The 25,001-nt window shown below is 50.1% G+C and overlaps 11 protein-coding genes across 11 annotated transcripts; 5 read left to right on the forward strand and 6 right to left on the reverse strand.

Annotated features, from left to right (window-relative positions):
* Positions 1-2,562: 2,562 nt before the first annotated feature.
* On the reverse strand, positions 2,563-4,659 carry BO82DRAFT_145112 (uncharacterized protein). The gene has a single exon (XM_025630116.1). The coding sequence runs from the start codon at positions 4,606-4,608 to the stop codon at positions 2,680-2,682; it is 1,929 nt and encodes a 642-aa protein (XP_025489172.1). The 5' UTR covers positions 4,609-4,659; the 3' UTR covers positions 2,563-2,679.
* A 257-nt stretch (positions 4,660-4,916) lies between these two features.
* Positions 4,917-6,459, reverse strand: BO82DRAFT_356787 (zinc-binding alcohol dehydrogenase family protein). Its single transcript, XM_025635831.1, has one exon. The coding sequence runs from the start codon at positions 6,318-6,320 to the stop codon at positions 5,247-5,249; it is 1,074 nt and encodes a 357-aa protein (XP_025489173.1). The 5' UTR covers positions 6,321-6,459; the 3' UTR covers positions 4,917-5,246.
* A 571-nt stretch (positions 6,460-7,030) lies between these two features.
* BO82DRAFT_356788 (uncharacterized protein) lies at positions 7,031-7,410 on the reverse strand. The gene has a single exon (XM_025635832.1). The coding sequence runs from the start codon at positions 7,365-7,367 to the stop codon at positions 7,053-7,055; it is 315 nt and encodes a 104-aa protein (XP_025489174.1). The 5' UTR covers positions 7,368-7,410; the 3' UTR covers positions 7,031-7,052.
* A 926-nt stretch (positions 7,411-8,336) lies between these two features.
* BO82DRAFT_404639 (uncharacterized protein) lies at positions 8,337-8,765 on the forward strand (the record flags this gene model as incomplete). The annotated part of the gene is made up of 2 exons (XM_025639442.1): positions 8,337-8,413; positions 8,438-8,765. 2 exons carry the CDS (start codon positions 8,337-8,339, stop codon positions 8,763-8,765), a joined length of 405 nt encoding a protein of 134 aa, XP_025489175.1.
* Positions 8,766-9,256: 491 nt separating this feature from the next.
* BO82DRAFT_341217 (FAD-dependent oxidoreductase) lies at positions 9,257-10,769 on the forward strand (the record flags this gene model as incomplete). The annotated part of the gene is made up of 3 exons (XM_025633537.1): positions 9,257-9,546; positions 9,661-9,896; positions 9,970-10,769. The coding sequence occupies 3 exons, from the start codon at positions 9,257-9,259 to the stop codon at positions 10,767-10,769; spliced, it is 1,326 nt and encodes a 441-aa protein (XP_025489176.1).
* Positions 10,770-10,894: 125 nt separating this feature from the next.
* On the reverse strand, positions 10,895-12,813 carry BO82DRAFT_315977 (uncharacterized protein). Its single transcript, XM_025632556.1, has 7 exons — positions 12,517-12,813; positions 12,436-12,455; positions 12,339-12,372; positions 12,210-12,283; positions 11,766-12,142; positions 11,570-11,665; positions 10,895-11,453 (listed from the first exon to the last, which is right to left on the reverse strand). The coding sequence occupies exons 1-7, from the start codon at positions 12,695-12,697 to the stop codon at positions 11,120-11,122; spliced, it is 1,116 nt and encodes a 371-aa protein (XP_025489177.1). The 5' UTR covers positions 12,698-12,813; the 3' UTR covers positions 10,895-11,119.
* Positions 12,814-14,368: 1,555 nt separating this feature from the next.
* BO82DRAFT_434470 (PTD012 family protein) lies at positions 14,369-15,295 on the forward strand (the record flags this gene model as incomplete). The annotated part of the gene is made up of 1 exon (XM_025640948.1): positions 14,369-15,295. One exon carries the CDS (start codon positions 14,369-14,371, stop codon positions 15,293-15,295), a length of 927 nt encoding a protein of 308 aa, XP_025489178.1.
* A 503-nt stretch (positions 15,296-15,798) lies between these two features.
* On the reverse strand, positions 15,799-17,102 carry BO82DRAFT_356791 (Ldh family oxidoreductase). The gene has a single exon (XM_025635833.1). The coding sequence runs from the start codon at positions 17,031-17,033 to the stop codon at positions 15,963-15,965; it is 1,071 nt and encodes a 356-aa protein (XP_025489179.1). The 5' UTR covers positions 17,034-17,102; the 3' UTR covers positions 15,799-15,962.
* A 992-nt stretch (positions 17,103-18,094) lies between these two features.
* On the forward strand, positions 18,095-19,760 carry BO82DRAFT_341227 (sugar porter family MFS transporter; the record flags this gene model as incomplete). The annotated part of the gene is made up of 2 exons (XM_025633538.1): positions 18,095-18,340; positions 18,399-19,760. The coding sequence occupies 2 exons, from the start codon at positions 18,095-18,097 to the stop codon at positions 19,758-19,760; spliced, it is 1,608 nt and encodes a 535-aa protein (XP_025489180.1).
* Positions 19,761-20,528: 768 nt separating this feature from the next.
* On the forward strand, positions 20,529-20,933 carry BO82DRAFT_289881 (Dabb family protein; the record flags this gene model as incomplete). Its single annotated transcript, XM_025631668.1, has 2 exons — positions 20,529-20,755; positions 20,840-20,933. The coding sequence occupies 2 exons, from the start codon at positions 20,529-20,531 to the stop codon at positions 20,931-20,933; spliced, it is 321 nt and encodes a 106-aa protein (XP_025489181.1).
* Positions 20,934-22,593: 1,660 nt separating this feature from the next.
* BO82DRAFT_341229 (Dak1-domain-containing protein) lies at positions 22,594-24,713 on the reverse strand (the record flags this gene model as incomplete). Its single annotated transcript, XM_025633539.1, has 4 exons — positions 24,596-24,713; positions 24,385-24,537; positions 23,335-24,318; positions 22,594-23,270 (listed from the first exon to the last, which is right to left on the reverse strand). The coding sequence occupies exons 1-4, from the start codon at positions 24,615-24,617 to the stop codon at positions 22,594-22,596; spliced, it is 1,836 nt and encodes a 611-aa protein (XP_025489182.1). The 5' UTR covers positions 24,618-24,713.
* Positions 24,714-25,001: the final 288 nt, after the last annotated feature.

The raw sequence follows: 25,001 nt of genomic DNA on the forward strand, positions 1-25,001 counted from the left end.
GAGGAGTAGGGACTACAGCCGTCTATTGCCGTCTAGCGCCGCCCTCCACTCTCCCTTTTGGGTCATTCCACTCTCTCTTCTCCTTCTCTTTCATCTTCCTCTTCCTCTTCCTCCTCTTCCTCTTCTTCTACTTTCCTTCCTCATATCACATTCCCTGCTGAAGATGACGAAAAGTACTGGAGCTAGACTTTATAGAGCATGTGTCCGCTGTCGACAGCGGAAGACTAAATGCGACCTGTATGCCGACTCCACTCCCTACGCAATCTCCTTAGCTAAATAGTCTCACATGGTGAAGGACATACAACCCCGACCGTGGCTACCTCCCCTGCTCCGAATGCACCTCTGATGGTCACCGATGTGTGATCGCAAAGTCGAGAAGAGGCGGTGACTGCTCTCGCCTTCGGCATTCACGACAATCACAGCAGTGAACCGAAGCCCAAGACACGCGATTATGCGGACTCGAAGGAGAGGCGCCTGTGAGCGACCCACTTGGCCCAGCCTCTATAACTGCAACAGAGATAAATCCAAGTGGTGAGATTTAGAATCCATTGGAAGCACTTTAGATCCTGGCTTAGACAGTAGCCAACGAATAGCCGGTTGCGAGAGTCGAGATGAACTCGACACGCGATGAAATCAATGGCATGGACGAAGACACTAGTCGCTCGTCATGTAGTGGAAGACCTAGACATCAAAGTTTAGGACAGCCGAATATTGTCGAGAAGGGGATTGTGGAGGAGCAGGTGCTTAAGTCGCTGCTTCAATAGTTTGTCTGTCTTGACTACAAACCCCTCAAGCATGCTAACAGACCTTTGTCGTCACAGCTACTTTGACACCTACCCCTCTTTCGTACCCATTGTCCCTAGCCAGCTGCTATCCGTCGAGCGTTTCCTTGAGTCAAGGTTTGATGAACCTTTCTTGCTGGCGGCAGTGATGTCTATAGCCACCCAAGAATGACCAGACCTAGCCGGACTTCATGGCGACACTTGGGGATACACGGAGAGACTCATCATGCAGGTCGTGTTGGGAGCCAGTGCTGTTCGTTGCGTTGGCACTGTGGGAGGCCTTTTATTGCTGGCTGAATGGATGCCACGGGTAGCTCTGGACGAAAATAGCGATCGGAGGCCGAGAGAACAGAGGATAACAGTATGGCGTGAAGCCTCGTCGGGCTGGCAGTCAGACAGGCATACCTCCTGCATCTGGAGACGTACTCATTTCCGGGAGAGGCCAAAATCGAGTCCGACCTAAATTGTGATCGCAAACGGTTGGCTTGGATATGTAGAAACCCCAAACGTATTCTCACTGCAAAAGTCTGACGTTGTCACAGATACGTATCTCGCCGATCGCCAGATATCGATCCAAATGGGTTAGGCGTTTTGGTGTCGCGGTCCAGGCCTATCCACCCGGTTCACGGTCCACGATTACCCATCGTTGCAACCACAGGAAGCAAGCAGCATTGACCATGCTTCATTCATACAGGCTCAAGTGGAGTTGACAAGTCTGTTTGGCAACGTACATGATATACTCTTCGCTTAAAAGTCAGGTACCATGCAGCTGATGCTGGTGGGAGACTATACCAAGTACCTTGACGACAGCTCAAAAACCTTGGATATGTGGAAAGGCAATTAGAGAAATGTCCGTCTACCAAACCATTTGCGTTGCTTGCTTGCGGTGTAGTCTGAGTATCTCCGCCTCTATGTCAACGCTTTCGCATTCCAAGCAGTCCTTTACCGAGACTCAAAGAAAGGCCCTGCATCGGAATGCGAAAAGCCTGCGGTTTATTTCCCGTTCAGTGTGATGGCTAACCCAGATGGCCGATATGTTTACATTGCCATCGAGGCTGCGAGAGATGTCTTGAAGTGCCTAAAGAACCATTTAATTCCGACAAAGCATTTGAGATTCCTTCCCGTGCGATACTAATTGTAGGGTTGTATTGCCAGTCAAGCATCTAGAAACATGGGAAAGAGTGGCTGACTATATCAAGATATCGAATTCATGCATCGGTATTCCTATACAAGGCCTTGTCTGTTGGTGCCTTGACAGCGGACGAAAGCTACGATTGCACGATGCTTGTCAAGGAGTTCATCACGATGCTACAGATGGCAGCCACAGGACTAAAACATATTGCCTACAAATATGGAACGTCTTTAGCTCATTTGTGGTTTCAGGATCGTAACACGCCGAACGACGAACTTGATCCTCGAACGGATGATGCACTTTTTGACCGAGGGGCTCAGCTGTATGACCGCTCTCTTTTTGATCCACTGCAAGAACCACTGGCGCTTCATCCTTCCCTGAGGTATTTACAGATGACGTTGGGACAACATACTTCAGCGACTCACATTTTCTAGAAAACTCGGATGTTCTTTTCAGCACCCACCCCTTTCTTCGTGGAGGTTTGTCCAACTACGAAAGTATTACCGATGGCAACTTCAAGTCAGGGTTATAACCGCGTTATTCGAGAGACGGGAATCAAGTCCCAATACACTATTTCGCTGATCATGCAGAATGGATAATGGTATTGAACTTCGGACGGAATGCAGAGAGTGATATTCCCATATTAGAATATTTGGATAATAGCGATAAGAGCAAGAACTGGGTTTCAGTTCCTATTTAGCCGGGACTACTTCAGGAAACAAAGCCGACCGGGCGCGCTCATCTCTAGCCGTCGCAGCGCAATATCTACCTTAACTCTCTGACCACCTTCCAGGACAATTGTCTCTCAACGCCGGCCTCCAGGCTTTCACACAGGTCAGTCGAATGCACGCCACACAAACAAGCCATTGCAGCGGCCCGATACCTGGCGCCCATTCTTGCCCCGATCTTGCGATCAGCTACCTCAATCAACATATTGGACCACCTCCGATGGTTGATGCCAGCATATTGCTCGAATGACTGCATTACTTCTCGGTAAACCGGATGCGCCAAGGCGACAATTGGTTCCCAGAGAGCAAGTTCCATCAGGATCACACCCAATCCGTAAGTGTCGTGGGTCCCTTGGTTCCCGTGCTCCGCTTCTCCGTAGGCTACACAATCGGGATGGGCATACATAGCCATATCTCCAAGACCAATAGCGCTTGGCTCTTGCAAGAAACTGCCCGTTACTCCACCAGCATCACCCATGCCTTGCGTAGAATGGATATTCTGCCAGCCACAGATGTATGGCTCAGTGATGTCATATCTTGCACTCTCCGTATCAGAGAAGAACAGGATATTATGGCTGGAGATCCTTCCGTGAATCCATCCGGCGCAGTGCAACTGGTACAAACTAAGCGCGAGCCTCTGAGCCAGATGGAGACGGTCTCCAAGATCCGGCACTGCGGGTGTCTGGGAGTGATAGGCGGTGGTCAGTATATCATGCAGACTGATCGGAGCGGTCGCAAGGAGCGGCGGCTGGTACACGAAGCCTATCACCGGATGGGAGTCCCCATTTGGTAGTCGCCCAGTGGCAAGTGTGTACCCTCTGCATTCCAGGACACGGAATTCGCTGTCGGCAACCGAGGTCTCACGAAGAATCTCAACCTTGTGTTGTCGACGCTGTGCAAGGAACTGGTCTGGAGTTGGGGGGTAGGTAGATCCAGCCGTAGCCAGCCGCGACTGCCATTCCACAAGGACATGGCCCTCTTGCTCTTGGGAGCCCTCAGGGGTGTAGATATATACAGATCGCACGGGTAAAGCATCCAGTACCTTTCCTTGCGACGAGGTAGAGTCATGTGTTTCAATGTCCAGAAGGCGCGGTTCCGTGAAGCTCTGGAGACAGGACACCGGGATTTCGAAGGTCGACAGTACCTCCTTAGCCTGAGGATGAGCCAAGCCTTGAGCTTCATCCTCTTCTACCTCGTGTCCCGCAGATGTTGGCGTTCTTGCACTCCCTTCTAGGTCATGGACCCCAAGGTCGTTCAGTTGGCGCAGCCGAATCATCCCCGCAGCCAGACTATTCCGTACCCCGAAGGAATTCTCATCCGTGACCAGCAACCTAGGGTCCGAGGCAAGGATCTCGCCCGCAAGACCCCTCGCCAAGAAGTCCGCTTCGTCGGCCGGCAACAGCCGCTCCAGCCCAGTATTCAACGTCACCAGGTCGGTCAGAAACTCGCGGATGGTTGTGCGCTCAACCCAAGTCCCCGGCCAGGGCGCCTTATCGTCCATTACCCTGCAAATCTGCTTCAAAACTTTCGTCCGCTGCGCCGGATCGAGGAGCCTCTGATCAAGCGCACATTTCGCTTCTAGGACCCGAGCGTAGGGGATTGCAGGATACCCATTCTCGAGCCGCGACAGTGTCTGTTCGCGCACGGGCGGAGGCTTCCTGCGGATCTGTAGATGCCTGTCCAGCATCAACAGCGTCTTTCCGAGCAGATCAAAGGCGAGGCGGCGGATTTCGGGGATAACGAATATGTCGTTGTTGGAGGGCAAAGGTGGGGAAGACAGTAGGCCGAACCCGCGGGTTCGGCCCCACAGGCGTAACCGCAGCAGCTCCACCCGGAAGCGGGCCTTCAGGCCTACAGTCGTGTCCCCTGTGATTAGTGCCTCGGTGACGCAGTCATATGCTAACAGGGTGGTGTGGACGATCGAGGAAAGGGAGGCAACGGTTACGGTGGGGTTTTTGAGATCCATGATGGCTCGCGTTCCGGGGTTGGGGGCATGATTTGTGTAGATGGGAAGTCGATCACTGCTGGGAGGAATATATAAGTAAAAAACAAAGCGCATCATCCAGCCACATAAGCATTTTTTGGCCGCGTGAATGGGGGGCGAAGGGAGCATGTGGTGTGCATGATCCCACGTCAGTGGCGGCGGCCTGTGCCACCGCCCGGTCTAGCCCTATCTCTTGTGCCTGAGCCGTCAGAGGGATGTGTTCATCTTGATGAGATTGTGACACTCTTCGGAAATATCGGAGAAGTGATTTCAATTATCATGAGCGGCACGTATCATTGGTCTGTCCAACTTGATTTTTATCACTGGTTCAGGCTGTTCTTCTACCACTGAATCTATACCCTTAACCAAGGGCTTCCTTTCGCGAGGATGAACATGACCAGGGTGACCACGCAAACCTTTAGCTAGCCATCGATGACCCCCTGCTTGAAACCTTTCTTGCTGGGTTGCTGCAATGGCCGAGTCGCCTTGGGGTGCGCACACCTTCGGCTGCGACCTTGTGCCCGAAGCGTTGCCTTTCGAAGCTTATGTGACCATGTTTGGAAGGAATCTATTATTATACATTCAAAGCGATCATAAATCTTTCTAACAACGACATTTGTCTAAGCATCATTAGGACGGAAAACGACCTTCTCACCCGACACACCCTCCTTGTTCGTCTTCAAGGCCTCTTCGACCGCGCCAATGCCACCGGGAATCAGACGCACGCGGTTCGGCACAAACAACCCCTTGGCAATCCATCCATCCTCACCACCGAGAGCCTTGACCATAGGCTCACTCAAATGCCGCAGGGCAGGGGAGCTGCCCAGCCCAAGAATCTGCTTGACCGCCACTTTGGGCTCCCTGGACTCACCCAGCGCGGCCGCCTCCTGGTCAACCAACTGCACGGTCACGACGGCCTGCGCCGCGCCCTGGGTGGCCTGGGCGATCTCGACACCCAGCTTCTGCGTCTCCTTGATGGCGATGGCATCGTACACATAGCTCAGCGTGACGCCGTCACCCGCCGCGGCCACGAAATCTTGGGCGGTCGCGCTCTTCCGGTCGAGCACGACATGCGCGCCCAGCCCCTTCAGGAACTCCTGATGCGCCGCGCTGGCGTTGGTGATGATGCGCTCGAAGCCGGACAGCCGCGCGAACTGGATCGCATACTGGCCGACGCTAGACGAGCCGCCCAGGATGGCGATCGCCTTGCCCTTGCCGGCCTCGGCACCGCCCTCGGCCCAGGGCGCGGGGCCGATCGCGTGGCCCGTCTTGTCATAGAAGCCCGTAACGACGGCCAGCGACGCCAGACTGATGCCCGCGGCCTGGTCGTCGGAGATGTTGCGGGGTGTGTGGGAGACCAGCTCGGCAGGCATCACGCAGTACTGCTGAAAGGTCGAGGCCGGGTAGTTGCCGATGATGCCCTGGAAAAAGACACGGTCGCCGACGGTGTGACTCGAGACGTTGCTGCCCACCGCCACGATCTCGCCCGCGGCGTCGGAGCCCAGCACCGCCGGGTACGACTTCAGGAACACGTTGTAGTCCCGGATCTTCCAGTCGACTGGGTTCACGGCCGTGGCGGTGATCTTGATGGCCACGTGGTTGGCTTCCAGGGCTGGCAGGGAGCGGTCCTCGATGGTGTGCTGGGCGTGCGGGGCGGGGACCACGGCCGCTTTGTAGGTAGTTGGCAGGCTCATTTTTTATGTGTGTGTGGGTGTGTATGAGTATTAGAATAGGTGAGTGATTGGAGAGAAGAAGGATTAAAGTGCTGACGGGATGACAAGTTGACAGGGGTAAGTGCAGTCAAATATTAGACTGTAAATGCCGAGGTTGAAAAAAGTGAAGCTGGAGCTATTCGATAGGGTTCCACTCTTGATTTGTCATGAGGTCATCGCGCTTAGCAATTCGCCGCATAAATGACGTCGATCCTGCTTTATACCAGGCATGTCTGCATAACTAATGATGACTCAGCAGCACTGCAGTCAAATTCTGATCCACTGAATCGAATTGGGTGCGCGTGAGGAGGATGATAGGCAAAGAAATGCTTGGGTCAGATTCGATGTTTTCAACCCCCATGGTATGGCAGCCTGCCGCTAAGAGATGCAGGATGCGCCAAGCTCTCCACTATCGGAATTGAGTTCCGGCCAAGTCATTTGGGGCTCTGATGTTTCTGCTAGCCTGTTGTAGCCCTCATGGATGACTGGCACGCATACTATTTTGGGAGTACTCTGATGTTGAACCCATTTAGGCCAGGGTTTATTATACTACACCGACAGATCAGGCTGGTTAAGTCCCTCTACGCCGCGCACGAGAAGAACTCCAAGGGTAGTACTTGGCATTTCCCGTTGAACAGCATAGCATAATATTCTGTAACGCAAAACTCTTATTTACTTGGAAAGCACTTTTCCGGGACAGTACGGGGAAACCCTCTACATCGACGCATCCCTGCCATAGAGTGCTTCGTTTATCTCATCCTCGCTGAAGAAATCGCGCACAGTAGTGTCTCCGAGATTATCAATGGGCCCTGCGTCGCACATCTGGGCCGGGAGTCCGGCACCTGTGTCCAAGAGCTGCTGGTTCATGCCGTCGCAGACATCGTATTTCGCTCTAGCATCAGGGACTGTGGACATCTTTTTCGGCCTCATGGAGCTGCCAAGACCCATGTCACCGGGGCTTTCGTCGATACCTGTCTTCTTGTCACCATCCATGACAGGGCCTAGGTTGTTATCTCCGGGGTCCGGCATGGTGGACCGTGGTTGTCGATCGGTCACAAGGGGGAGAGGGTCGTGGACGAAGGACGAATGTCTTTTGTCCATGGAAGAATGTACAGGACGGTCCGGTCAGTGTGAGAGATGTAGATCCAGTCGGTCTAGAAAGATATCCGAATCTGATTGTATGAGGTTGTCAGAGTTCTGAAGGAGGGGTGGGGAAGAGATGTTATGTTGAGAGAGGCCCCGAGTCATTATATCAGACACTAGAAAGAGAGTTTCTCATATCGTCGAGGGCCTGGGCTGAGCCATACGCCTCCATTGCATCACGGGCCATGGACTGGGTGGCTAAATGATGCTCGATTGACATCCATGCCTTGCTTTCCTCCTGGAAATGGTCCATGTGCTCTAAATTTGAAGTCACAAGACATGGTCTTTTTTCTGGACGTTTAAAATATCCTCATCCAATTCATTTGTCCTTCTTTTCTCCATCAAGGTGTGACTGCTACTTTTGGAGGCGTGAAGTCTATGTATTCGATATGCTTTTTGATGGCAAGATCATCATCACGTGATCAAAAGTGGTCTGAGAACCGGTTTGGATAGGTCCATGAATGAGGCGGAAAAGGCCTGTTGGTGCCAGATTTTAAATAGAATGATCAGTCATATGCGAATTGTTATGAACTCAACGCGCGGAGAGCTCGCTGCTTCTTCAAGGACCTTGCTTCTTGTTTCTTGCTTTTTGCAAGCGTGTGAGATGAGATCACGTGCCCATGCATACGGGGGTCCGTAGTCCTTGCGGGTTAAATCAGATCTGCTGGATTTTACCTTGTAGATGTTCACTGATCGAGGCCTGGAACCACTCTGTGTTAGAGCTATCGGAGCAGGAGGTGGCCGCCATCGAAACCGTGCTTGGCTCTTCGGTCCAAATTGAGAAGCTTCACCAACCAGATTTCGACACCGTGCTGCAGCACCTTCCTCAGTGCCATGTTGTGCACTTCGCATGCCATGGCGTGGCCTATGCAATCAGTCCCGCGCATTGAGTTACTTCTCGAAACAGCCACCCTGCAACCCCCCAGCAAGAGGTGAGTGATCTACGATAGCCACAGCGCGCAGGGCCAGATTGCCCATCTCTCGGCCTGCTCGACGGTGGGGGCCCAGGTTCCGAGGCTCCAGGACAAACCCCTCCAAGTCGTCAGCAGCTTGCAGGTCGCGGGTTTTAGACATGTGGTCGGCTGTCTGTGGCCGTCGGACGACGCGGTCTGCGTCGAGGTTGCTTGCTCCTTTTACACGCAGCTCCACCGGAGCGGGATGCAAGGGCTCACGGACCGAGATGTCGCCTTGGCTCTTCACAAGGCAATTAAGGCGACATCAGAGCCCAAGAAATATGAGAAGCAACCTTTGCACTGGGCCCAATACGTTTACTATGGCGCGTGATACCTTGCCAGGCAACCGGCTCGGTGATTTTCCCGGCCGTCGCGGTTTACAGGGACTTACTGCTCTCGCAGTCGGTGGCCTCTTGCTTGTAAATCACATCAAAACACATACGATACACCGTCTTTACATTGCAATTCGAATAGACTCATGGTTGTGAGTTTCTCGATGGTATAAATCATTGAATATTAGTTATAGGCCTGTGCTGTGTCTCTGATGTATCTTGCCAATGGTAGTAATTCGAGTCAGTTGTGTCATGTGACCATTGTTACCATTGACTCAATTCCACTATAAACCACCTGTCAAATCAACTGGGCCGGCCAGACCTAGCCGGTGGTTGGGTAGTGAAACATGCACTAGAGATTAGCGTGAAAGCTCGAGTCATGAAATATCCGTGCGGGGAAGATGAAAGACCCTGCAAGACTCCGAACAAGCACAAGACATCCGCCCTCACCCATCGTAGTCAGCGCAATCGAATCAGCCCCCACGCGAACATGACGGGAGACTTCAAGGTGCTGATCGCCGGCGGCAGCCTTGTAGGCCTGACCCTGGCCATCAGCCTGGAGCGCGCCGGGATCGACTACGAGCTCTTCGAGAAAGGGGACTTCGCTCCTCAGCTGGGCGCTTCCATCGGCTTTTACCCGCATTCTAACCAGCTGATGGATCAACTGGGCGTTTGGCCAGAAATTGAGAAAGTCGTGGTCCCCTTGCGGGAGCGATATCACTTCGACGAGACCGGGTATTGCATGGAGACATCTATTGCTCTGCAGTATCTTCAGCAGTAGTGAGTATCGCATCTCTATATCCATCAAGCCAATGCCTCCATGCATGTTTCAAATTACATGGAAATCTGACTCGCTGCTAGCCTGAAATATCCGACAATGTTCATGGAGCGCAGCGAGATGCTGCGGATTCTCCACAATTACATCGCAGACCCCAAGAAGCTGCACAGCCAGAGCCCCGTGGTTGCGTACGAAGAGACCCCGTTCGGGATCACCGTGACGACGGCCGACGGCCAGACGTTCCAGGGGAGTATCCTGATTGGAGCCGATGGGGTTCATAGCCGCGTCCGGCGGCTCATGGCCGATAAGATCCGTTTGACAAATACTGCCCTCGCTGAAGGCATTGAGCAATGTGCGTCGTCATTGCCTTTCCTCTCCCCCTCCGTGCATCTCATACACTAACCATTCCCGATGGCGCAATGTAGCATTTACAAGTGAATACAAGTGCCTCTTCGCGGTCTCGCGCAACGACCCGGCAACCCCTTTCCTCCCCGACGGGACCGTCCACAACGTCTACCACCAGGATCACTCCGCGTTAGCCGCCACAGGCGTCCCAGGCCTCGTCTTCTGGTTCCTCTTCATTAGAACACCCATCACGCGAACACCCAACTGTCCGCAGTACACCGACGCGGACGCGGACGCCTTGGCTCACGAATACGGCCACGTCGCGCCGGGACCGGGCTACACCATCCGGGACCTATGGACCACCCGCGTGAAGGGATCTTTGGTCTCGCTAGAAGAAGGCCTTGTATCGCAATGGAGTCACGGCCGCGTCCTGCTGCTGGGCGACGCGGCGCACAAGGTTACCCCCAACGCGGGCTTCGGTGGCAATCTCGCCCTCGAAGGTGTCGCACATCTCACCAACGCCTTGGTCGTATTACTGCGGGACTCCTCCCCGGGTGCGGCCCCGACGGTCGAGCAGCTCGCGGCGCTGTTTGCGGAGTTCGACCGGAGCCACCGTCCGCGGGCGACCACGGTCCTGGGATTGTCGGCGACGATCACGCGGTACGAGGCCCAGCAGACGGGGTTCCTGCGCTTCGCCGCCCGGTACCTGTCGCCAATGGTTCCGGATCGGTGGAAGGCAGCGCTTTTTGTCCGCTTTGCGTCGGGAGCACCGAGGTTGGAGTTTCTACCGGTCAAGACGGTGGTGGCGGGGGGGTTGATGTTGAAGGAAGTGTCCGAGAGGGAGGGGAAACGGGCAAGATCTGGCTGGCAATTGGGCTGATCGGGACGGTCGCGGCGGTTGGGCTGGCTAGATTTCGAAAATAGATTGCTGCCCTGCTGTACTCATCTGGAATACAGATATCAAGTGGTAGTGAGGGCATCGAACCTGGAGAAAGGGTATGTGTGGTTTAAATTGCAAGGTACTCTAGTGTCTACCCCGCTGTTCTGCCCTGTTCCTTGCGGCTTGAGCCATCACCCAAGGCCATTTCACACGCTTTGAAAAGTCTCCAATTGTAGACTCCTCGACTCATATATCCACGAATTATATATTATATACTATCACCCGGAACATGACTTTTAAGCTATTCTAGAGACAAGCAGCATACTTTTACCTTAACCAAAATGCTTCGATCAATCGATCATGTCGCTTCGTGGCGGCCCCTTCCAAACAGGTAAGGGTTTTCTTGGGGGACCCACAAACTCAGAGCATTCCGCCGGAGGTATGTCGTTCAAAATGGCTTCAATGTCGAAGTACGATGGTCTGCGACGGTATTCCGGCGCTGATGCAGCTGGAGAGGTCATGTTTGAAGGTGAGGTCGTGCTGGAGGGGGGTGTCCCCGTCAAGTAATACCGGTCGCCGCGACTCCCGTTGCGCGACGGGAACCATTTCGGGGCGTAATGGTGTAGGAACGCGCGTGTGAAAGGGAGAGAGCCACAGAGGATGATGAAGTTCGCTTCGAGCACTCTGTGGATATATTACTGTTTGTTAGTGCTGTGAATCTTGGAAATTGAAAAAAAAGGGAACGGGAAAAGATGGGATCAGAGAAGAGAACGCTAGATCACGCGATTGGAGTCACCTACATAAAGAGACACACAAGGCCGATGTTATGGGGCTGGTTATTCGAATCGAGGAGAGGAATGAGAGTGACCAGGCGAACGATGCTGGTGACAACCGTACTGTGCAACACAACGCCCAAGGTGCATCCCAACCGGTCAGTTACTCATCCTTCATACTGGGGACCTGATCAAAAAGAGATGTAAAGTGAGAATCACGTACAGACATCCCAAACCCAGCAAGCAGAACAAACCAATCTTCTGCATGAAAGGCAAGTTCAAGGCCCAAATAAAGATCATCGGGATGAGCAGCAAGATGCTGTCGCTGGCGGTGTTGGCAATGGCGGTGGCCAGATAGAGGCCCGATCGCCGTCGACAGGCACCAGGGCTGGTGAGGGACCAGCCATCCTCGATCGGCACGCAGGCGAAGATCAGCATGAAGACTAATATAGTACTGTAGAGTCCAATGCTACTACCCACGGCCCAGAGGGTGTACCGCCACGGAGTAATGAGCTTGAGGACACGGTAGTAGAGCATCAGGACGGCAAATTTGGCGAATGCGAGGGCTTCAATGTGGATCACCGCCATGGCAAGAATGGTCTAATGGGATACGTGATTTGATTAATCCTAGTAGCGTATCCTAGAAAAGGTATGTATTTTCAGGTACCTTGCGATAGGAGACGAGTTCTGAGACCGATAGGTCCCAGATGTCTATTGCGAATCCTGCCTCGAGGCAGCCATCTGAGGGCAGTCGGTTAGATGGGTGGTTGAACTTGGTCAAGCGTTATGTCCGTACATAGAATGACCGCCTGAGTGCTGACGGAAAAGATCTATTGCTCAGGTAATCAACCGCTTTGTTCCTTCCAGTATATACTCCAACTGTGTGTGCTTACCCAAGCCAGAAGAATGAATACTGTGCAGGATAGGAGTTAGTCTCATTTTAGCCGTTGACAGAAAAGTGAGTAAGTACACACAATCATCCCACCAGAATGTCCGCAAAATCCGTGCCTTGGTGTATATCCGAATCGCGAGAAAGGCCGTGCACAGCGCAAGGCCCACACCGATCGCGATGCAGTTTGCCGTGAACAGCCATGGCCGAGGATCGGGATTCACTGTTTCGCCTGGTGGGGGTAGCACCGGTCCCGTCACATTCATCGTTGCTCGGAGGCACGACCAGAACGCAGAGTGCGAGCTTGCAGCATCGGTAGCTGAACTGGCATGATTGACATACAAAGTGGGTATGCGAAGGAATGAGAGATGTCAAAATTTCAGCTATCCCCACAGGATCTTGTGGGGGGTAGAAGGATGAAGGGGTAGGGCAAGGTGACCGTTGCCACTGACACCATCACTTCTTAAAGTTCCAGATTCCGACACGAGCCATGGTTGAGGGCTATATGGAGTCATTAACCGCATGCAGCTCGTCGACTAGATTCGAGAAAGACTATTCGAAAATCGAATCGAGTAATTGAGATCTGGTTTTCGATCGCCCAAGTCCGAGCAAAGCCGCATCAGAAGCAGGTGGTGGGAATACAACGAGTTCTCTCATAAGATAGAGTTTATGAAGGTGACAGCTCAATTAACCTTAACGGAACTGGATATTACTTCCGTTACAGATGCAGCTCAAGTACCTCCAGCGGATGGACCTACCGCCATCATGGTCTGTGGACCCGACTCCGCTAGTCGAATTAGCATTCACCGCTGGTGTTTTATTTGATGTTATCCCGGTCCTAGAACCAGCCTAGCATGCTTTACCGAGGCAAGGTACAACCTTTTCGTTCCCGTAGCTACTTAGTAGTCCCCTTACTGGAATGTTTCGCCACAAGTCCTGTCCGCTTGCCTTATGCGGGCGCTGCTGCTTTTATAAGGGCAACACATAACTGCTTATTTTATGCTCCTGCATACTTACTAAGTAATTGTCATGGGTAATCTTTGAACATATAGTGGACTGCTGAGGATCTACCTATATATGCCCTACATAACAGTTATAATATGAGTAACCTTTTTAGTATTTAACTTCTAAGACCTTACCAAACCTTTAAAAAAGTAAGGATTAGTTTTGAATAATAAAGACTACTCCTATTCTACCCCTGTCAACTTATTTCTTTTTGAATAATTTTAATCTTTTTTTTTTAAAAAAAATAGCAGTTTAAAGTGAAAAAGCTTTTTTACTTTTAAAGACTTTTCATTAAAACTTCTTTTTAACAGTGGAACCTGGCATGGTTAAGATAGTATTAATAAACTTGATATACTATAGAGTTATATATCCTGTTTGCTCCAGAGCACCCATAACCTCTTCATCCACTACTTTTCTAGCAAGTTGTCTCTTCCTGTCAATCACTGGCTGCTCATTCTTATATCGTACCAGATTCTCACACACCAGGAGGGGACGTCATTGCCGCTCATCTAAGCCACACGCTGTGCCCTCGTATGTCTTGAGTTGCGCGCATGTACTCTCTCTCCCGCCGCTCTACAACGTCGAGCGTCAGCCGAGCGGGCCGCACAGTACAATTTTTTGGGCTAAGCCTCGCGCTAATGGAGTGTTCCTTGCGGTAGCCCAGGGTCCATCACACTAACGGAGCGTTCCGTTATGAATGCCAGAACTTTGCCCCAGCCGCCGGATGACTCGGCTTGATCTCCGCAACAGAGAAAACATGATTGTGTTTTCATTAGTTTCTTCGCTTCTATATGCTTGCAAAGCCCTTCCCAGATTTTGGTTGACATGCTAGTGAAATCTGTCAGAATACAGGCAATAATTCGACCAGCAATTACGTCACGACAATTGCTGATGGCCCTGCTATTCAACAAAAAGATCAACGACAAGACACAATGATTGACAACCCCCCCGTGAAGAGTTTTGTTCTTCAACCTCCACCATTAGAGGAGTTGAGAGATGTGATTCAAAATGGACTGATGAACGCCTTCGAAACCGCCTTCGTGGAGGTGACAAAATGCCCCGATCTATCTCAATCGCCTTTCCACCTATCCGCTCCCGGTCTCTGCGGCGATGAAAGAATCGCTGATGTTGGGGGTCCAGCGTACCTTCAGCCTGTCTCAGATTTGACCAAGAAGTACACTATACCCAAGATTCTCGATCTGGTTGGCATGGAAGGACAGGCATTTGCGATTGGTGCCGCTGGAGGCCCATTCCATGTCGTTGGAAAAAATTCAGAGCTTGTTCCAAATCTTGCCCGTGACGCCAATGGTAAATGGCAAAATCTTTCACGATATGTGCATATTGACAATGATGAGAAGATGAGTCTCAGCATGGTACCAAATGATACGAAAGATTGCGGGTTGATGGCGAATCTGTTCATCTCCCGAGGCCACCAAGGTCAATCACTTCATATAAGGGCAAAAGGTCGCCGAGGTCAATTGAACTTCCCAGAGACAATTCAAGAGCTCCTTCGTGTCAATTATGGAGACCGACCTGTCAGCTTGGGGGGTGTTTTTCTCGTGAAACAAGGAACAGCAAAACTTCATGTGATGACTGATTTCAGTACATCCTCGTGTCCCGGACCAGACCACGAATGGTTCCGTTACTATGAAGCGGACGCGCCGATTGTCTGCTTGACCACATTTCATTCTGTTGATCACCTGGGTTGGAATCTCAGGATGGAGCATACACACTGCTTTTCAGAAAGTGGAGCCGGTGGTCATTACCATTACGATACGACCCCCGATGATGTTGAGTACGAAGCCTGGTTGAACACTGCCAAGGCTATTTATCGAATCGATCAGCCTCCTCTGGCGTGAACCTGATATAGCACTCGGCTATTCTTGTACAAAGGACTCCTCAGATGTTCAATTCAGAGATAATGTCGCATGGCAATTCTTCAATGTTATTGAATTTCAATGAAACTCATGTACCAGTCCTTGTAAATTGTTTAATCATGATATAGCTTAGCTTTTCAGAATATCCTACTCCTACCTTCGATTCCAAATTCATTGCCTTAGACCATTGAAGCTGTTCTCATTCTGTGAAAGTTGAACTCGAAAATCTGCTCGAATACACGATATAACCGCTTGTTTACAGCGGTCCAGTTAATCATAACATTCGAAAAAGATTAACTCGTCTATTAATCATTTTCCAAAAGCAGTAAGGTTTATAACATCCTCATTGGCATAATTACTTCAAGCCAAAGAAATGCTTAGACCCAAGGTGCCTGATCGCTGATATGCTGAATCTGTCTCAGATAATTGACTAAGGATACAAGAAATCTAGAAGAATTGCATGATTCAAGTTTCATTGAGTCACAGTACATTTCAAGATAGCCACCGAGGGTGGCTTCACGCTAACTGGAAATATGCAAAAAGCAAAAGATGCCAAATCGTCTCTAGGGAAGCATTATCGCATCATCGCTAGCTCATATAAGGCAGGCAGCCCAATACGAGTTTCGATTAAGTTCAAGAAAACGCTCGACTAAATTCGGAGTTCCTTTGAGTTGACCAAACGGGCCTCCTCATTCAAGGTTCGGATCTCATCCTCCACGTAAGGAATACCGGTCTTCTCTCTGGATTCCTGATTGAGCTGCTCAATCTCACCTGGGAAGAAGACTCGTTCTGTGCCTGGTGCCTTTTCCGACTGGGTGACCCGCCTGAATAAGAAGTCCATACGATCTTTGAATTCATCAATAGTCAGGAAGAGATCGGGCTTGATAGCGATCACGAGATGTCCAACGTCAGACACGCGAGAAGGATCATACGGTCCACAGACGTTACCCGCAAATGCGGATCCAGAAAGAACACCGGAAAAGACATCCATCATAATTGCCAAAGCAGATCCCTTCGGTCCGCCCATGGGCAGCATGACACCCTTCAATGCAGCAGCAGGATCATCAGTCTGGTGGCCATCAGCGTCGAGCGCCCAGTCCCGAGGGATCTTTTCACTTCTTCTGACAGCCTTGTAAAGCTTTCCCCGGGCGGCTGTTGATGGCGCCATGTCCAGAATAAAAGGTTTCTCGACTCCACCGGGTGCGCCGCAGGCAAGGGGTGAGACACCGATAATCTTCTCCTTTGAACCCCATGCTGCCATCGCAGGGGAAGAGTTGGTGAAGACAAGACTCATCATGCCTTCTCTGGCGGCCTGAAGGGCATAGCACGCACCCATGCCAAAGTGATTGGAATGCTTGACAGAGGCCATCCCTATCCCGTATGTCTTTGCCGCGGAAATCGCAAAGTCCATGGCAGCAGTACACGCGAGGAATCCAAAGCTGTTGTTCCCATCGACCATAGCCACGACAGGGGTTTTAGTCTCCACTGTGGGTGAGGCTTTGGGGTCCATCACACCCTGGCGAAGACGTTTCATGTATGAGGGCAGTCGATTGATGCCATGAGTGTCGACGCCGCGGAGGTCGGCTTCCACCAGACATCGTGCGATGGTCTCGGCGTTGTTTTCTGGGACTCCGTTTGCGACGAGTAGGGACCGTGCATAGGCGTGTGCCTCCTCAGCGGGAACGTACACCTTGGGGGATTCGATGTCTTGAGAGGCCATGTTGGATAAGTCAGATCGGGGTGTGAAGATGAGTATAGCTCTCGAGAAGTAGCGTGTGTAGAATAGAACTAGACGAGCGATTCGCTGTCAATTATAGCTTCTAAATAGTAAACATTGGCACGAGGAATCTAACCAGCAGGCCTTGTGAGTCACCACATCATTTCATACACTCATGGAGGATCCCGCGTTGACCATCACTTGAATGCGGTCATCAACTCTGTGGAGAAAGATTACAGAATAGGAGTGACCCATGGGGTCATGATCCACGAGGTGAGTCTGCGGACTGTTCCGTCCGCCACTTTTCGATTACGGGCGACGACGACGGGGGATCCATTTACACTTTCCATTGCGTGATCGTACCAAGGGCCACTTCTACCCGCCGAAGCCTCTGCCACCCTGAGAACACATTCCCCCGAAACTCCTTTTCCTCATTTTGAACTTTGCTGTTGACTAGGTTTCCGATAAACGCACGACCAAATCCCCCCTTGTCTAAGTCTCATATATGCAAGGCAATTCCATTCAACAACAAACTAGCCATCATTAGGTCGTGACTTGAGAAATGCATGACTGAAACGCACGATCAGGAAGTAGCCTGGGCGAAACTTTGACCGCCACTATTCTGCGAGAAGCTGCACTTTCGAGGAAATGTCGCCCACTCGCTCAACAGGTTGTCGACTCACAGGTAGCCTCGCCCCCGCCAATTACCTTACGCGTGCGGTAGAGAGCCTCGCTATGCCCCGTGATGGAGCAAACTGGCGGCGACTTGGCATTACTGCTTTCTAAGAGGTCGGGATTGTTCCGTTAGCTGCGTTTTTGATGGTAAAGGATTCTTGGTCATGTACCCCGCAATACCCCGGATGGCTCTCCATCTGTTCTGCTGCTGTTGGCCGGCCGGGGTAACTGTAGAATTCTTTCCGCTTCTCCAAATGGATATAACACCATCGAGTCCATGCCCTTCCCTTCTCGCTCTAATAAGTTTACCCCATAACTTACACGCTTATGTTGCATAGAAGCTGTTATTCTGCCCTCTTTTTCCTTTCCATTGAAATCTCGATATTACAATGGGTGCAGCTGGAGGTGGATTGTCCAATCAGGCACTTTCCAAAGTACCTGCTGAGGTCAAGAAGCCTATAATTTGGCTCTGTGCCATTTGGGCTTCTTACTGTGGTGCTCTTCATGGATTCAATACGTCCAACATTGCAGGTGTGATGGGTATGTCGACTTTTAGACAGGAATTTGGATGGGACCATCTTTCATCAGGAACTGTAGCAAACTACAGAGGATGGGTGACTTCTTCATTGCTTCTGGTGAGCATCCATACCCTCTGAGACTCCATACCAAAAATGTCTTTCTAATTGCAATCAGGGTCAAACGGCTGGGATCTTGCTGGCTGGACCTATCATGGAGACTCGCGGCCGCAAAGTCATCATCCTCATGGCTGCAGTCACGTACACAATCGGTTCTTTGCTGATGGCAGTGAACTTCGGATCCTTGGCTGAACTGCTCGACGGTCGCGTCGTGTCTGGTCTTGGATCTGGCATGGCCTACTCGGCAGGTCCATGCTATCTGTCGGAAATCGCCCCTGCTGAGCTGCGTGGCATGTTAAGCACCTTCTACAATGCTGGCATCATGTCCAGCATAGCTGGAGCATATTGGATAAACTTCGCTTCTTCTCAAATCCTCACTGATAAGTTTCAGTGGGTAGTCCCCATGGTTTTGCAGATGATCCCTTCGACCGTGTTGATTCTTGGGTACCCTTTCGTGCCAGAAAGCCCACGTTTTCTTGCAATGAGAGGCCAATTGGAAGCGGCCCACCAGACCCTCTCACGCATTCGAGGTGGTTTAGATGATTCTCACGAGTATTTTGCGAACGAGTGGAGCGATCTTAGCCGCCATATCCAATCTCAAGCCGAAGAGAATATCTTCCGAGCCTCCGTGATCTTGCTTAAAAGGGTCTGGACTGAAAAGCCAGTCCGCAAGATTTTGATTTTTGTATTGATCATCCAAACCTTTTTCATCATGTCTGGTGGCAACTCAATTACATACTACTCCCCAAATATCCTCAAATCAGTTGGCTTCGACTCCGAAAAAGTGCTGCTCTTTACAGCCGTGTACGGCCTAATCAAGTTCCTGTCCGTCTTCATATACGCCATCTTCTTGACTGAACGATTTGGTCGCCGGCCATTACTTCTCATTGGGGCAACCATTAATTTGATCTGTCTAATTTACCTCTCCGCATATCTCGGCAAAGCAAACATCACAACAGCCTCAGAACATGCCTCTCCGGCGGCGGTCGTTGCCGTCGTCAGTCTGTGTGTCTTTGCCGTGGGTTATGGAATTGGTTGGGGGCCTTCCTTCTCGTTGGCTGCCTCGGAAATTTGCCCGACGGCGATTCGTGGTCCTGTGGTGACTCTGGCGTTTGTCTACCAGAACCTCTTGAGCTTCGGCATTACTCGCGGGTTCCCTAATATGACTGAGGCTATGCATCCTTACGGACCTTTTGCCCTCTTCTCTGCATGCACCTTTTGTGGCATCATTTGGGTCTTCTTTTCGTTCCCGGAGTGTCGAGGGCGAAGTATGGAAAGCACAGAGACACTTTTTATTCTCCCATGGTACAAGATTGGTTTTGCACCAGTTGAGGATCAGTTCGTTTATACCCTTCCGGATGACGAGAAAGAGAGAACACATGAACATAAAGAGGACATCGCTTCCAAGTCTGATGTGTGATTGTGGACACCAACACCCGGTCATTCCACCTTAGCTAGTTTAGGATTTCCGCATTTCCTTGACAACTCGACAATGAACTCTGTGATGAACTATCACCTCTTCGCTGCTGCAGATCAAGGTCAAACCTTCCGCCATATTGATCTTTAGGATTCAAGGCTTATCCTGTAGTTTGATTTAGTCATAGCAAGGATTATCCTCCTATCTTCTTTTTCTTCTTGCCGTTGCTCATACTGAGTCTTGCCTCATTCGTCTCGTTCCTAGCATTCTGAAGAGAGAAGATAAAGCAGCAAACGTTCAAAAAATCATGTCAATACGGGTATTTTCTTCAACATGGATATAATAATGTGTTTATATGGCACGGAAAGTTTTATATCACGGCGAAGATTTTGCTGGCTGAGTGCCAGCAATACTTGAAAAAGTAGACGCACCAATCCAGTCAGCCACGTGTAAGTTAGCGAATCCCCCCGCAATCTTAAGGACGGAGCGCTCCGATTAAATGATTTATGACCAACCGGGCGGATAGTTCCGCTTCATGGGATTTCAAGTCGAAGAAACCGACAATTAAAGCCGCGCCTTTTTCTAACCTACGCGCGACAAGTAAAGTCAGGACTGAGCATTGACAAATCCCTCCCTCGAACAACGCCTGTCTTTTCATATACAGTGACAACATGACGATCATTCATATGGGTAATTGCTCCTTGCTCCCTGATATCAAATACCTCAGAGTCATCATCCTCCGAACCCCTTCTAACGACTCTTTGGATAGTTATGTTTAAATTCCGTCGTGAAGTCAGTACGGAGGTCAGGGAGACATTTGTGCGTGAACTAAAGAAACTGAAAGACTTGGAATCAGTCAAATCACAACGATTGAGTGTTGGCGGTCCTTCACTCACGGATCCCATTGAACGAAGCAAAGGCTTTGAAATTGCCCTTCTCAGCTTGCACGAAGATCTAGCGGCACTGGAGAGATACCAAGCCAGCAAGGAACATCACTGGTGAGTTGCGTCTCAGGCCGCCATGGTTTTAACATCCACCACACAAGGCTTGAAGGTCAACCTATCTGACCAAGTCAATGACAGGGTGACCACAACCTACCTATGGCCTTATAAAGATGACGTCGTCCGCTTTGATTTTGAGGTTGATCCCAGTGATGAATGGATGTGGAAATTTTAGAGCTGCCAGTACTTAAATGTTTTCTCAAACGGCGTTAAGTGCCCCCTTTTTAACTTCTGATCATATAATATCATTGCCCAAACATATCTTTGTTCCTCTGACCGGCGCCCGCCGCGCCGCGTCTTGCACCCTCAACATTTTAAAGTTGAAGAACTCGCCCAACTCGCCCCATTTCGCAATATCGTGATTTCTTTGGTGTTCCTTTTTGTATCTTAACATGGCCGATATAAATACGTATTCAATTCTTACTGTTAAAGCTTTTAACAGTAGGAGGTTCCTTACAAAGAGCGCCTTCGCTGCCGCGTTTAAAATTGAAATAAGTACTTCAAGTTTTGAAGATTATTTAAATAGCATCAAATCATATACAGAAAAAGATACTAATAGTCGAAAGCTATCTACAGTTTAAAATATATATTAAAGCAGTATCTTTTAATATGGCCTACTGTAGACTGCCTTTGAAGATCTGTAATATTTAATTCTCTGCGCAGCTGCTATATTAAGTAAAATTAAAGTCAAATGAATACAGTACTATAATAGAATATTTTTAAAAATTGCTATATCAAATATTATCCGGAACTAACATCTAAATTTATATTAAAATCTAATTACTGAAATGCTAAACATAAAAGTTCATATCTTATTTATAAAATGTTTAATCTTATTTGTAATATTCTTAAGGGAAATAGGTCGATTAGGTATAGAATAGTAGCAGTCCATATCATTCAAGACTAATCTTGCTATCCTGGAGATCTAGCATGGTCCTGGGAGTTAAGTACTCAGAGAAGTCGGGAGTCATTGACGTCATGACCGTTACATAGGGGATACGTGGGTAGATCTTTGGCAGTTCGCTATGCGTCCGAAGGTTACCCGTGACAAATAGGCTAAGAAAGCTTTAATATAGCTCAGATATAAGAAAATAAAGGAATTTAGACTGCAGCACCAAGGCCGGCTAGGGCACGCCGGCCAGTCCGCTGTAGTATATAGAAATAAAGAATACAATCATGCAAAATGCCCTCAGAAAAACAACAAGAATTGATGTATATAGCCTTTTCTTAGTGGTTGAACAGCCTTAGAAAGGAGCCAGCGAGGCAGTTAGCAAGGCGGCGGCACTCAGCTCAGCTTACGTGACTACTTCAGCGGACCAACTTGCTATGTGCTATAGATTATCGATCCGAGACCAAGAAGTCTTTTGCATCGCATTCAGCGAGATAACCAAAGATTCATATAAAAACGCCAATTCACGGGTGAGATATTCAACGCGGCTGCGATACAAAAGTTGCAGCCGCTGCTTGTCCCACTGCTAGCTAGATGCTGCTTCCTTCGACGACTGAATCTTGGTTGATTCTGGGGGGTTGCCCTCGGATGAGCTCTGCGTGAAAGCGAATTTGGCGCTGCAGACTACCAGAACATCGATAAATCCATTCAGTTCAGCTTCTATTAATTTCAGGTTTTGTATACATCGCGTGTACTGCAGATGGTTACTCAATGGGGTTGGAGGTGAGATATGTATTTTCGTATTTGATTGTAGCTCTTGCCAACATCGGCTTTTTCGATGCTTGAGCACCATACAAATAAAGAATGTGACAACATTTCGCATCAACCTTGGAAGCTATAGGTAAGCATGTATCAAAGAGATGAGTACATTAGTAATTACCCTTTGTTAGCAGCCTTTTATCACATGCTGTATACCATTCAGAACAGCAAGCAAGCCACAAGCTCCAGGATCCGCAGGACGTGTGTGTCCGTTGGCTGTATCGCGTCCCACGTTTTCACTAACGTAGGTGGATCGTCCAAATTTAGCATGCAACTGTCTGGTACTCTGACATCCTAATTCGGCTGATTCGAGCGCTCTTTGGAAAGCGGCAGGGCCGCTCAGATTTCGTGAGACCTTAAGTTCTGTCACGAACGGAATCAGAGCATCCATTAAAGTGCGATCTCCAATTCGAGCTCCGGTGTAGTTCATGAGTATATCCAATGCCCCCGAAGCAGCGAATGAGAAATCCTTGACGCTCAAGTCCACTGAGTCTTTCTGAAGGCGGTTAAGAGATGCAGCAAATGCAGTCAAGAAGATACCGTAGATAGCTCCTGATGTTCCCCCCATGGCATCGATAACTATGTCGGCCAGAACCATCAGAGAAGGAGCAAATTCCTGTTCTGAGAGGAGACCTTTGTCAGAGGCACGCTTAAGGGCTTGTGCACCAGCGAGAAGAGTCGTTCCGCAATCCCCATCGCCGAGAACGACATCATATTTGGTTATAGTGGGCTCCGCACGGGTGACCTCAGCAAGAATAGACTCAACGATGACTGGAACAGGGTTGCTGGGATTTCTCAAAGAGCCTGTAAATGCGCATTAGAGAGCCCCTGATCTATATTCCGGAGATATGTATTTAGGTTAACTTACGACAGTCTTGTTCGAGGCATATGGATCCCGATGCCGGATGAGTGGTGTGTATTTCGAAAGCATCAGGCTCAGAGCCCCTGTTGAGAGATGAAGGAGGTGTCCAGCCAATAGCGTCGGTTTGCTCGTCTAACAGATTCAGCAGCAAAGAGCCATCTGCCGAATCCACCAGAGAAAGTAGCGTTATGCTAAAGCCATGCCCGTCCAGAGCGGATAGGTAGGTGCCGCGCAAGACGCTGCAAGGAACCATTTTGTATCGGTCTCTCATTATTGTGATAGTCATCGCAGTGAGAGCGCCAATCTCGATGGTAGATAGTCCGCCCAGATTGTTTAACAACAACACCGTGTTGCGGCTGGAGTCTTTAACAGCAGGTTCAAGGAACCCGTGTTCCGCCAGTTCGTTGTCCAGGAGAAGCTGAAGCATTGCCTGTATCACTCGCGCTGGAGAGCTTGTCATTGGCAGAGTGCTGATCGGGGGCTCATTGTGAATCCCCATTCCCAGCAAGATATCCACGGTTTCAATTTTTAGGTCAGAGGGATGGCCCGGGACATGACAGGGCGCAAGAGAGGCGCCAATAGTACCCATATTATGACAGGCTAGATCACACAGCTCCACGATGCGATCCATGTCTAAGCCGCGATGTGCCGCAGCGCCAGCAATTTTGTGCACAAGGGCAACACCCGCGAGACCACGGCGTCCAACAAACTTGCCCCGCGATCTTGGGACCGAGACATCGTCACCAACAAGCACCATTCGGACATCATTGCCGGTACGACTTTTGAAGCGTTCTATCGCCAGTGCAAAATTGAGTTTGTCGCCGGTATAGTTCTTCACAATCACAATTGTTCCTTGTGGGGATGCTGCCACTTCCAAAGCTCTGTTGATCTGTTTGACATTAGGCGAGGCAAATAGCGAGCCAGCGACAGCTGCGTCAAGCAATCCATGTCCAACGTAGCCGAAGTGGGCCGGCTCATGTCCGCTTCCACCTAGTCAAAGATGTCAAAAGCTTTTCTCAATTACGCCCGACCAAAACCCAATGGGTCCAAACTGACCTCCACTCAGAACGGTTACTCTGCCAGCTTCAGATAGGTTTGGTTTGTACAAAATAGAATGCTTTTCATCAAATCGTAATCCGGGATAGAGCTGCGATTGTGCTGAGCACCACTCGTTGACAAGCTGCACTGGATCTTGGATAAATGACGGGCCTGGCGTAAATCGTCAGTATCTCAATTTGAGAGCAATGCGGATTGTAAGATCACTTACGGTACTCCATCGCGAGCGACATGAATCCACGATTTTCGTGGGTGAAAGAAGGGGCAAAGAAACGCTTCGGTATACTGCTAATAGACTCTGATCCGATGGCTGATAAGTCGGAGAAGGTCATCAACCATTGGCATAAATAGCTACCCCGCTACGGATATGGTGCTTGCCCCACGGGGTTGAAAGGTGCCCCAAAGACACGGAACAATCCGTTGGAAGGTCTCGATCTTCTCGGCGAGAATGGCGGACAAGCGGGGAGATGGTTTGGGTCGGTAGGGCCAAGTACCATTGATCAAAAATAAACGCTACATCAAGAGTAGAGCCCGCTAAGTAGAAAGATGAATCATAAACGCCGGAGCCAGCCGTGACCAGCATGGATCATTCCTTGTGGTACGGACTTTTCTCATCA

The sequence above is a fragment of the Aspergillus uvarum genome, assembly GCF_003184745.1.
Source record: "Aspergillus uvarum CBS 121591 unplaced genomic scaffold BO82scaffold_50, whole genome shotgun sequence".
Classification (NCBI taxonomy): domain Eukaryota; kingdom Fungi; phylum Ascomycota; class Eurotiomycetes; order Eurotiales; family Aspergillaceae; genus Aspergillus; species Aspergillus uvarum.